The 12,236-nt window shown below is 40.5% G+C and overlaps 1 protein-coding gene across 1 annotated transcript in view; it reads left to right on the forward strand.

The window, feature by feature from the left end:
• The window catches only part of SCUBE1 (signal peptide, CUB domain and EGF like domain containing 1), a 192,671-nt gene that overhangs the window by 152,861 nt on the left and 27,574 nt on the right, over positions 1-12,236 (forward strand). The window contains exon 10 of the mRNA XM_066568428.1: positions 10,814-10,930. Within this exon, the coding sequence (XP_066424525.1) occupies positions 10,814-10,930 (117 nt within the window). The remainder of the gene's footprint in view (positions 1-10,813; positions 10,931-12,236) is intronic.

The raw sequence follows: 12,236 nt of genomic DNA on the forward strand, positions 1-12,236 counted from the left end.
CTGGCAACGTCTTGATAAAAGTACTTATTTTCTTTAAAAAAAACACTGTAAAAGTATTGACTTCAATTGCATTTTAGATTGTCCTAAAAACAATGGTAAGAGGATAAATGTAATAGGAACCAAAGCCAATTGCCTCCTACTGGGTTCCTGAGATTAACAGAGGAATCTGAGCACAACAAAGCCCTCAAGTAATGGAGAGGGGTGGGGAGGAGCTGGGACAGGTAAATATAGGCCCAAGAGCAAGGGTAATGTCTGGGAAGTCTAAGCATTGGCACAGTTTTAGTTTCCAGTTTCGAGATGTCCTTCACACAGAAAATTAGGCTTTTGCCTTTCTTGTCACAATCTCTTTTTCACTTCATGTCACAGCAGATTCAGCCCTCAAAGCCTGGAGCATCTTGTGTGGCTGGGAAGTGGTTGTGTCCAACTGTCCCTCAGAGAAATACAGATTGGCTCAAGAAGATCTGTATTTTCATACCATAAATACTTCTGTTTCAAAATTTTATGTCAAAGACAATCTGTACCTAATGTGAGGAAGCTATAAAACAAATAAATTCAGCACCAGCGATGTGTGGAGGATGGTGGTCCCCACTTCTGCCAAGAAATGCATTTGTTAGCACAAGTGCACCTTTTACAGAGCACTGTAGATGTGCTTGCACAGATTGGTCCCTGAAATGTTCATACATTGAGAAGAGTTTTCATCCAAGGTGCCCACACTGCTACAACTTCATTGGTGCTAACTTACATAACAGCTTTGACTTTATCAAAAATGCCACTGGCTGTTGCTGCGCTTGGCATTCTCCAGGTTAAGCATTCAGGGAGTACAGTTTTGAATCAGGCTCATTTTTCACAGCTTTCTTGACCTTTCTCTGATTTGCCATTGCTGAAGTTGAAAATGTATTTGGACTTTCTTTGGCCTTCCACCAAGCACTTCCATTCCTTCCTGATGCAATCAAGGGAAGATTTTGTAGCTCCTGTGATCTGACAAAATGCTTAGCTTAACTCATTTCCTATTGATTTTTAAAGTAATAGGTTATAAAAATGAATTATACCATTAAGTGTACTTAGGCATTTTTTATACTATTAGCTTTGGATGTTAGAAGATAATGGTGCTTTACTCAGATTCAGATCCCTATAGTGCATTTTTATATGTTTTAAAAATCATTTGAAAATCCTCTCAAAATTGTTATTCACAAAGATAGCAGTATGGAGAAAAGGCAGGATGAGAGAACTGCCATGAGCTTATGGTGAGGTTAAGTGTGATGTGCTCAACAGAGAAAACCAATACCAATTTGAAATCTTCCCTTCCAAATGCCTTTATAGAACACCTCCCTGGGCTCACTTTGTGCCTGTGACCTTGGGCAGATTTACTAATTTTATACCATTGTGTCTAGTTATTAGTAGGTTTTTTCCATGTTCCATAAGAGACCTGACCTTTCTTGCCTGAAAAAAAAAATCCCTTTCTTTTTTTAACTTCTCTATTTGAAAGTATCTGCAGAGCTGTCTCTGGTGACCAGCATTGGTTTTCTCATTCTTCTCTCTGGTAGGACAGCTGACCGAATTCAGAATTGAGCTCAGATGAAGAATCGGAGGAAGAGGGAAACTTGGCTTGGCACTTGAGGCCAGGCACCTTTCCCTCCTCAGCAGCTACATGGTGAAAAGTTGACACTGCAATTCCCCAACTCTGCTTGCAGAACTAAGATTTAGCAAATAGTTTTGCTCAACCATGTTTAAAATATTAGAAAAAGTAATTATCTGCCAAAATTGAATTTGTCAGGTAATCCTCTACTGTTATTCTGGTTGTAAGTTTTGTGCTGCCCCCAAAAATATCAGATGGTGAGGTCTTCCATGCTGCTGCAGGGAAACATGTCAGAATTTTTTTTTGTTCAACAGCAGAGAAATAATAATATAATAATAATGGTGGTGATAATGATGATGTATTTCATTATAGAAAAAGCCTTGGTCCAAATCCCATCACCTACAGTCAAAGAAACCCCAAAGACCCCAGAGTTGGCTGCCAACTTTTGCCTGGCTGAAATTGCCAGATTCTGCAGTTTCCATCCAAAAGCATAAACCTTCCTACCCCTTGGACACAGTTCTTGGTGATGCAAAAGCAAGCAAATCCATGGCTGATGCATGAGGCAGGACAAAGCCATAGCACCTGGGAGCAAACTTGGCTCTGCGGGGCTGACAGGAAGAGGAACGAGTGGTGGTCACTGGGCTTGGCACACGCGTTAAGGGAACACACACGACGGAATGGGCATTTACTGCAGTCAGATGTTGTTTCACAGCCCCATTTCTGCAGACTCAGAGGAAGTCCTGAGGGAAGCTTGTGGAAGAGAAGGAGCTTGTGGATTCTGTGTGGAAGAAAAACTAAATATGGAATTTTTGAAAGAAACTGGAAAGAGAAGGGAAAAATTAATTTGTTGCTACGTGAGATCACATAAAGCTCTCTTGGAAGAATTCCTAGAGAAAAGATTGTGTTTACTGAGTAGAGGGAGCAAAGAATCTAGGCCTACAATTTTATTGCCAAGTCTTGTTTTTTAACCTGCTTTCCTTTTGTTTTCAAACTCCAGAGATAGCACGGTGGTTCACAGAAAGTGCAACTGGTCTCTTTTGATAAGGTCTGATAGCAGAGATAAAGGAAACAAGCTGCCATTTGCCTTTAAAGACCTTCCCAAATGCACCGTCTTGCTCTTCCTAAAAGCAGTTCCCTTTGCTTTAACGTCTAGGTAAATAGTGGGAAAGTAGTTGCTGTGATGTTAATGAGGATGATGAGTTTGCTGGGTGAAGAGTGGTTCCCTTGGTGCTTAGCATCAAAGAAGGACCTGCCTGCTGCAGTTCCTCTAACACCGAAGGGGCCAATGAAAGATTGCTGTCTTTTGAACTGAGGTGAATTCACAGGAATTAGTAGAGCCAGCCAGCCAGCCCAAGGGAGCTGCTTAGTTGGACTCATTCCTACTTTCTTGTGTGTAACCTCAGGCCCAAGAAAATAATACAAGAAATCTAAAAGGAGGTACCTGCTTATTCCTGAAAGGATCAGGTATGCATTGCACTTTCTAAGATAAATTCAGCCTCTAAGTGTATTCAGCCTTTACAAAATTTATCAGTTAAAAAGGATCACACCGATTTAAACTCTGAAAGTTAAATTGATGAAAAAGATTAAGGGATTTGTTCAGGAAAACACCTTCTGGGACAATCCCTTCTGGGACAAGCATGCTTTTGGAGTTTACCAAGCAAAATGCTGGAGGCTGCTTAAGTACAGGAGGTTGCACTAAATGAGTATGAGTATTTAATGTTGGCATTAAATGTCCTCATTCTATCAAAATAAACATCCAGTTTCTGGATTATGTCTTGGAAGACATTATTCAATTTCAGACATGTAGCAGAAGTGTGAGAACACACAGTAACAGAAGTTACTGATGCCCAGATATTCCTTAAAGGAAAACGAGAGTATCTAAAATGATCAGACCAAAATGATAAACAACAGAGGAACCTGTGGCTCCCTAAACTGCACTTGCACCAGAGCTGTATGGAGTGTTCATACTGCATTTGGTACTGTATGAAGACACAGAAAGACATGGCCTGTCCTAGGAGTGACAGCCCCAGGAGCAGAGATAAGGGGTTATTGAGCTTACTGTAAGTACAGATAAGCTGGGAGGTAGATGAAAACAAGCTGTTTCCAGGATCTCAATATACTGAATAAAAACATACAGACAGGATCATGATGCTGTGAGGTAGAATGAGGCAGATGATAACATTTGTCCTTAGTACAGCTATACACTGTGTGCCTATCCCTGAAGCTGAGTAGCAGTCACTTCGTTGTGTACTGCTAAATCCTTTAAATACCTCCTCAGTGGGATGCTTACATAATAAGTCACAGGTTTCTAATTATTTATTGCCTCTGTCTCAAACATGTACTGAAGGGTTCTTTTGCTGTTTATATACATTTATTTGTTTTACTACTTCTTTGCATTTTAACAAATCATCTCTAATAAAAAGCACATTTCCTTGCGAACAGAATCAATTTCCTTCAGAAGTCTTTCAGCCCCTGATTAGTGGGTTACATTTGGTCTTCATTAATCACATACTTAACTGTGAGCAATAAAGTTCTTAAATAAATAAATGCTTTACTCCAAGTCAACATTAGTCATAATGGACGGTTTCCCACTCCAATTTCTGAACTACAAGATGAGACTGTGCTACCTGGGCACTTAGCACTTCCCATTAAAAGTACAGCAATTAATGCCAGATCTGTTTTTTCTGCAGGTCATTAGGTATATTATTAACAATTAAGTCTCAGCAGCAGGATGATTGCAGCTCAGTAATGCAGTGGGTAGTCTAAATGGGTGTGGGTTTTCAATTACTTTTAAAGGCCTGGGGTTATGGCTATTTTTTTCCCCCTTGGTGTTAGCCTGCTCCAGAAGCACTCCATGGGAAGGTAATGAAGTAGAAGATTTGTACATTACTACATCTTTCCCTGCTTCCTTTTCATTGGTTTTATTTTTGTAGGCTTTGAGACTTAAGGAGAAGTTAGCTGTAAGCCATTCCTCTTGGTCAGGGTTGGCCGTGTATTAAAGAGCTACATGCTCACATGGAGGATGCATTTTACTAACTGTGAACAGGGCAAAGTCACCGTGGATCAAAAAACCTGAGATGTGGTGCAAACCCCATCACGTGGCTGCTGCAGCAAAACAATGCCTTCCCAGCATTGAATTTAAACCAGCATTTGTTGGGGAACATAGCTTGAATCATGGCTCCCTGTGGTCCAGCAACCACTCAGATTAAGATATGTGGTTTCCCTAATGTCTGTCAAATATTGTTGGAAACCGGGCTGGCTCAGCCGTGAGGTGAACAACATTACATGGGTGGTATCAGCTCCCCACAGAAAGTGGAGGTGGGGGCAGGAGAAGACAGAGTATAACTTTCAGCCAAATTACATACAAAAAAAGCATTAGTGTTTATTTTAAAAACATCATGTAACACTTCTTTAGAGTTTCTATGTATGTGTGCTTAATGAATGAGAACAAGGAAAGGCTCTGTTTCTCACAGGAGCCGATAACTTGGAAGCTGAGAAAGGTGAATACAAAACATTCTGACTAGAGTTTGGCTTGTGTGCATGGCCTGGGGTGCTCCACACTGAGTCCACATCTGGCTTGGGGGTTAAAAATAAACCAGAGCTGTGTGAGATGGACAAAACAGAGCTACATCTAGTGGGCCTTTGCACGAGGAGAATGTGGCCTTGTTAGGAGATAACCCCAGTGCCCTGAGAGTGGCTTTGCTGTGCCCACTGCACTGGGACACCTGGGCCACTGCTCCCAGCCTGGGGCTCAACCCCCACCAACACCTGAATCTGAAAGCCACAGGTTCCTTGTGGTGGATATTCTCCATAGCAGCCTGGGCAGCAGTTATGAGATAGAAAAAAATCTTTGCTGCCATAATCAAGTTATACCTAAGCTTACTGGGAGGATTGGGACTGTATGGACTCACAGCTGTAATAGCACTTTAAAGTAATGTTGTAATATCAAAAATGACCATTTTTGACTGATCTACCAGCATTCAGGGTGTCATCAGTCACTTCTACTGATGAAGGAGTAGAGATAGATATATCCTTTTATTTTTATTGTACATTCAATTTCTTAGTAAAAAATATTTCTTTTCTGTTTTACTTATATTTTAAATAGTATATCTAAATTTAATTTATCTATTTTGCAAATAGGCAGTTATCTAGTGCATACTTCATGTCTTGCCTCACCAAACGCAGACAAATCAAATGTAAGATGGGTTTTTTGCTTACAGTGTCCAGGACCTTTACAGTCTGCACTCTGTTCCCCATGCCTGTTATAGCTTTTGTTGACTGCCTTTGAGCCATTCCTGTCTTGTTCTCTGTAGCACAAATAGCACCACCAAATAACAGTGATCTCTCCTTACTGCTTTTATTTTCAGATCAGGTGAAAAATACTCCAGGCTCAAGACTAAACTCTTTGGCAGCTATGATATATGACCTGTGTTTTGGAAGGGGGCTCCCAGTTTCATAATTTGACCTAGCTACTTAGTGTATGTCTCAAGAAAAGATGTTGAGATGACCATTAATTTTCTCTAAACAATTTCTTCACTTGTTCTTAATATTAACAAAATTACATTAAGGAAAACAGAGATGGCCCAATCCTCATTTCTGAAGTAGATTTTTAATGTGAAATTGGGAAGCTGGGCATTGAATTCTTCAGTTCTCTAACCACAACCCTCAAATCCCACCTCTGTGCAAGTGAGTTTGCATATGTGCATTCTGTCAGGGAGTCACAGCAGTTCCCGCATCAGTCTGCAGTTCTAAAACACCTCTAAATCCAGCAGGATTTACCAGTCTCACCTGGGTGTGTCTGGTGCTGGGCTGCTTGTTTGTAATGCTAATGGTTTTTTGGAAATGTCCTGCTTTATGCTTTGATTTCCTGATCACTGGTTCCTTTTTATTACTCAGAAATTTATTTTATGGCGAAGACAATCAGGAGTACAGGGTACTGTGTCTGAGGGTTGGAAACAGTACAGAAAGGAGCCTTTCACTTCAGTGCTGCTGGTTGGAATCCAGCTCAGGTCCAGGCTTAGCAAAAATTGCTGCTGTGTGATGGCTTCTGGGTGCCCTGCACTCTATGTCCACAAATGAGTCAGTGTCCACATCACACAAACCACAGAACAATTGGTGCTACTGTAATTGGGAGTCTAGTGGCAGCGCTAGTGGAAAGGGCAGGGACTTGAATGAGCATGGAAAATGAGCTGCTTTATTCCCTGCTCCCTCAGGTCACCTTTGAGACACATCTGTTTGAGGAAACTTAGAAGAAATTCAATCTCTGGTAGCTCCCTTTTGGAGATAGAAGAATTTACTTTGCAGTACTGACAATCTGACACCCACTAAAAATCTTTACATTCAAGAAAAATAAAGATCATTATGGGATCGTTTAACATGGGAAAGCCTGAACTGGAAAAAAAAAAAAAAAGCTACATATGATTGAAAAATCAACAATAAAATCCAAATGCTGACTTGAAATAATAGGAACCTAGCCAAACTAATATTATTGAGCATGGCCACTACTGCCAAAAATTGCTTCCCTCAAAACCCCAGGGAAATCCTGCTCTTTTATTAAACCATTGAACAATCTCTTTTAGTTGAATCCATTCTAGGGAAAAATTAAGGAGTGTTTCCTCAAACATTCTCTTTGGAGGTGAGAACATGGCTTGCTAGAAGAGATACTGGACTTTATTCAGCCTGAGATGATGCCTGGATGTCTTGGAAACAGGGACTGGAAGGAGAGCTGTCAGCAGTGCAGGACACCATGAAGAGAACTCTGGCACTGGCAGTGGGCCCATGAATCCCTGATGGAGTCTGGAAAAGACCTTTGGAGGTCTCCTGCTCCAACCCCTGAACTTAGCACTTCCACTGGGTCTGCTGTGAAGTAGGGAGCTCCTTTCTTAGATTTTATATGTATCATTAGTATTCCTAAAAAAAAATTGGCAGGAGACTAATTGTGTGCTACCAGCAGAGAATTTGGCCCCCTAGGCCCTGTAAGCCTCACACAGCTCAGCTGTGAAGACACCTCTTAATCTGCTGGAATGGCACAGTCACCTACGCTGATTGCAGTGGTGAATGTGCCATGAAATTTTGGCTAAGTAAAATTTAAAAAATGTGTTTGATGTCAGATAAGTGCGTTGGCAAATCTGAAATGTTCGGAGACAGCTTGGACTGCATGTGAATTTATGCCAAATGCAACCAAAAATAGAATACAAACTTCACCTTTAAGCTGAAGTTTTCCACTGCAGTACTTCAAAACCACAAGATTTTGACTTTTTATCTCCAAACAGTCTAGAAAATAAATTTTAATAACTTTAAATAATTTTAAGAGTACCTTAGACCCAGGAAGTTAATTTATAAGTATTTATTTTGGGATGTGGGAGGGGGAAAATTCAGAGCAACACAATACCTAAATGTCTGTGTGTTTGAGTGTGTACAGGGTGGTGGGAGCGTGACTGTAACCTGCCACATCTCTGCTTTTGTATTTTTTGACTTCTCTTAAAGAGATGAGGCTACCAGATTTTGTAGAGTTGCTTGTACAAAGGAGACAGGGTTTAGATCCCCATGTTTGTTCTCTGTTCTTGTGGTAAAGGAGGATTTGAAACCCAGGGCTGTGAAGGTCAAATTCCCAACTCTGTGGTGTCTTGTGAGATACACCTGTGTCGTGAGGGTGGTGGGAAATAAGCATATCCTTTCAGGCTAAACATGGAGAGGTATTGTGAAGCACCACAGATGTGTGAGGGCCAGCTTCAAAGTTCCTGGGACCCTGGGGATAACATCATCCAGAGCACAGATTTCAGAGTTTAAAAAAAAAAAGTAGGGGAGGATTTCAGCATCCTGTATCACACCACCAATTTCTTGTAATGAAGAGTATGTGGTGCATATTTTTGCCTTTTCTATGACAAGTGCTGAATTCCTCAGGGGGCTGGTGATTGTGCAGAAAGCTGGCTCCCTCCCTGCCTGCCTCAGCTGGGAGCTGCCAGGGCTGAGGCTCAGCCAGGGGAGCCTGCGCAGGGGCTTCCCTTGTTCCAGCAGGATGCTGAACTCAGCAGCCTGAGTGTCTGAGAGCAGCAGCAGGAGGGGGCTGAGGGGTTTCAAGGGGGAAAAAGCTATGGAGCAGAAATGCATTTGGCCATCCTGAGTGCCTGGTACTTGGCAAGCAGTGGTCACGTCATCAGGCAGACTGTCCTTCCACGGGCAAAGAGGGAAATGCATCCTCCTTAATGGAAGACAAACAAGCCCTATATGTAGCAACACACAGTTCTGCATGGGAAGCAGTGCATAAACACTATGGACTAAACTAGTGCAGGCTAAGATCGCTGTTCAGAAATACGAAATTGGTTCTGAAAAAGAGACTCCTGAGGTAAGTCAGAGGCCAGAAAATGAACTGCTTTTGTAAACCTCCTGCAATTCCATGTAGTGAACAAGGTTACACGTGAATGAAACCATGATGTGTGATTTGGCATCTTAAACATTAAAAATCCTTTAAACTATAGCTGCAGTGTTCATTCCCAAATGATTTTACTTTGTGTATTTATTTAGAGAAAGCTGAAACAGTTTGCCATTTTTGTGAATTCAAAAGCTGCACATTTCCAAGACTATAAAAGAAACCTTAAAAAGAAATTACTTTCAGAACTCAAATGATAATATTTAAAAATTGATTAAAAATGTATTTAAAATTAAATGGGTGTAGGAAAGAGAAAAGCTCAGTTGTCATCTTTTTGTAACTTTATCAGATAAAGTGATTGTGATGCACACATAAAACCGGACAGCACAGATTTCTGTTCATCATGTTTATTTCATTTTATGTTATGAATTTGCCTGAACAGTTGCTTCCTACATTGTGAATTATCTTTTGTGGGAATGTTTTGAAACATTTAAAGTTGGAGGTCATATAAAATATAGCTGTATGTGTCATTCTAAATTTGTGCATAAACTCTCACACAGATTTGGGTTTGTGTGCTCATACAAGAAATCTTAATTTTATAGTTCTGGAAGGTAAGCATTTGTATTTATAATAACAGAATGAGACTTAGAATGCTTCATGAAATGTCAAAACTTTGTAAATAATACTTGAATATAGGAATTGGGTTAGAATCCCCTGAAGTATGGTGAGTTTTCAAGTGTTTTCAAACACCAACAGCTTTCCAAGCATGCACAATATGAAAGTCTAAGTTACATTTGTAATGGTGTTGTTCAGGTTTTGTTCTTAAAAACTAGCTCTAGAAAGTGTGGAAATTGTCATAGGAATGCTATTCCATTCATTTATAACTCAGGAACATTGGAGGAATGAGATTTGTTGAAATGACCACTCTCAAATAATGTCATTGTATTCCATTTTCTGACCTGTAAGCAGAAAAATTAATTACAGAAGAGGATTTATTAAATTAAAAAAAAAAAAAGAACAACAACAATAAAATTAATACAAAAGTGTTATTTTGCAGAGATTGCTGTTTAAGGTACCTTAAATTTTTCCAGCAAGTCCATTCTGTTAGGGCTGCTGTCATATCAACCTCCACAGCACCTGCTCAGCAAAGCCTTTGTACTGTCCTGGAAGCAATGTGCTCTCGGTTGCTTTTTTCATAGCCTGCTGGATGGAAGAGGCTGTGTAAGCCAGGGTTTCACATTACTGAGCAGTGATAATTAGAGCTACCTGGCTTTTTTTAAGGGGAAGAGGTAATCTTTTCTTGAGTTGGATAGAATGTGGGCTTTGGGCTAATATTTTCAGTGCTAGGTGCAGCCTGTTTCATTCCTTATGAGGGTTTATTCTTCGGCAGTATTTTGCTTACCCTCTGCAAGTCTGTACAGTCTTGTAAGGCAGAGCAGAAGTCTGCGAGCAACTCCCTGTCCTGTTGGGCAGGATGTCAGCATATTGGGCAGTGAAAGAGGGAATTGCTTGATTCAACCTAAACCTTTTTTCCATTTTGCCACTAACTTCCCCAAAAGCTCCATACTTGCCCAGCCCTGCTGGGTCAGTATGATCAGAAGTTAAAGGTTGCCATCTAATGGGGAATGTACATAATACAACCTTCATTGGGTTTTACCAAATTATCTCTTCTTGTTCTTCTCCATGTACCTGTGAGTATTTTCTTTACAAGGCACTAGGGGAATGAGAATGATATTTTATTCAGATTTTACATGGGATGGTAAAGTATATTCTATCAGTAACAAGGCATTGCAACCTAGTGAGAAAATCCAGTCATTCAGTGTAACCTGATTAAATCTGATTTCTTAATGGTTTTTCTATTCATTCAGATATAGATGAGTGTTCCTTTGAACGGACCTGTGACCACACCTGTATCAACTACCCTGGAAGCTTTGAGTGTCTCTGCCACAAAGGCTACACCTTGTATGGACTGACGCACTGTGGAGGTTTGGAAACTGAGTTTTGCTTACATGTGTGTTTGTTTGCTTTGGGAACTGTTTACGGAGACACTCATTCTTTTAGATTAATGTTTTATAACTCAAGATGATAAAGATATAATGTTAAAATACACTTAAAATATCATGAGCTGGGTGCGACTAAAATTTCAGTATCTCAAATATGCTGAAGCATTCCCAAGAGAAAAACACCAATGAAAACCAATGTCCCACCATTTTTGATCAGAACTTCCACAGGACTGAGGTTACTCACTACTGCAGGGAGGCATCATATGATTAGCAACAAAGAGAATAGGGGAAAGAAGTCAGTTTTGCAAAGTTTGCATATTTGGCTCTGATGGCATTTGTCCTTAGCAGTCTGTGGCATAAACTGCGTCTGACATGCCTAACAGAAGGCTGTGGTGGATCTTCCTCCCATCTTCTGGGGACCCGCTTTCAACCTTTTTGGCATGACTGGAAAGAATTGGTCCTGTAATGTTTCATTTTGTAGGAGAGGGATATTTTTGAAGTGCAGCATTACCACAGTGACCAAATCAGAGGTTCAGCTAATGTAGCAGAAACAAAGGCTGGCCCCTCACTTCTGAGGGCTGCATTCACCTGATTTTGTAATGTCAACACTGCTAATGGTATCTCTGCATGGCTTCTTTTCTGGGAGAAGGATGTAGGATGCTGGTCTCTCTTTTGTGGAGAAGTATCACATGAATTCCTGATAAGAGTAGGGGCAGACAGGAAGAGAAATAAGAGTCCATCTAAGGAAGCAGTTTGGGAACAGACCCCACTTAAAAGCAGTTGTGAATGCAAATTCAGAGTCTGAAAGTTTTTGGGACCTGTGTTATATGAGGTGTAGAGAGACTGATCTTCAGTTTCACTGTTAATTCCTTAATTACTTAATGCACTAATTTAGGGAAAGCCTCAAAGTTTGGGGTTCTGCCTCAGTCTTTAAATAACCTTCAGCCTCAGTTCAGTTTCAGTCTTTTCAGTAAGACTGAAGAAGGACCAAAACTCTCACTGGAAATACTCAGTGCTGAACTTTGAGCAAAAACATAACTGGATCCAAACCTCCTGCTTTTTTCCATTATGAGCAGATGCAAAATCACAGCTCTGAATCCAGACTTGTCCAGGCCCCAAGTTTTACCACTTAGGTCTGTCATTAGTTTTAGTCCTTGCTTAGTTTTGATGCTTAATTTTGAGGTCTGCCAGTGAGCCAGAGCATCAGGAATTCTGTCTGTCTGCTGTTGATTTGGTGTCATTTCAGCTCATGAAATAAATAAATGTTCTTTCTGGTGGTGGAAAGAGA

This window comes from Molothrus aeneus, chromosome 32 (genome assembly GCF_037042795.1).
Source record: "Molothrus aeneus isolate 106 chromosome 32, BPBGC_Maene_1.0, whole genome shotgun sequence".
In the NCBI taxonomy this organism is placed as follows: Eukaryota; Metazoa; Chordata; class Aves; order Passeriformes; family Icteridae; genus Molothrus; species Molothrus aeneus.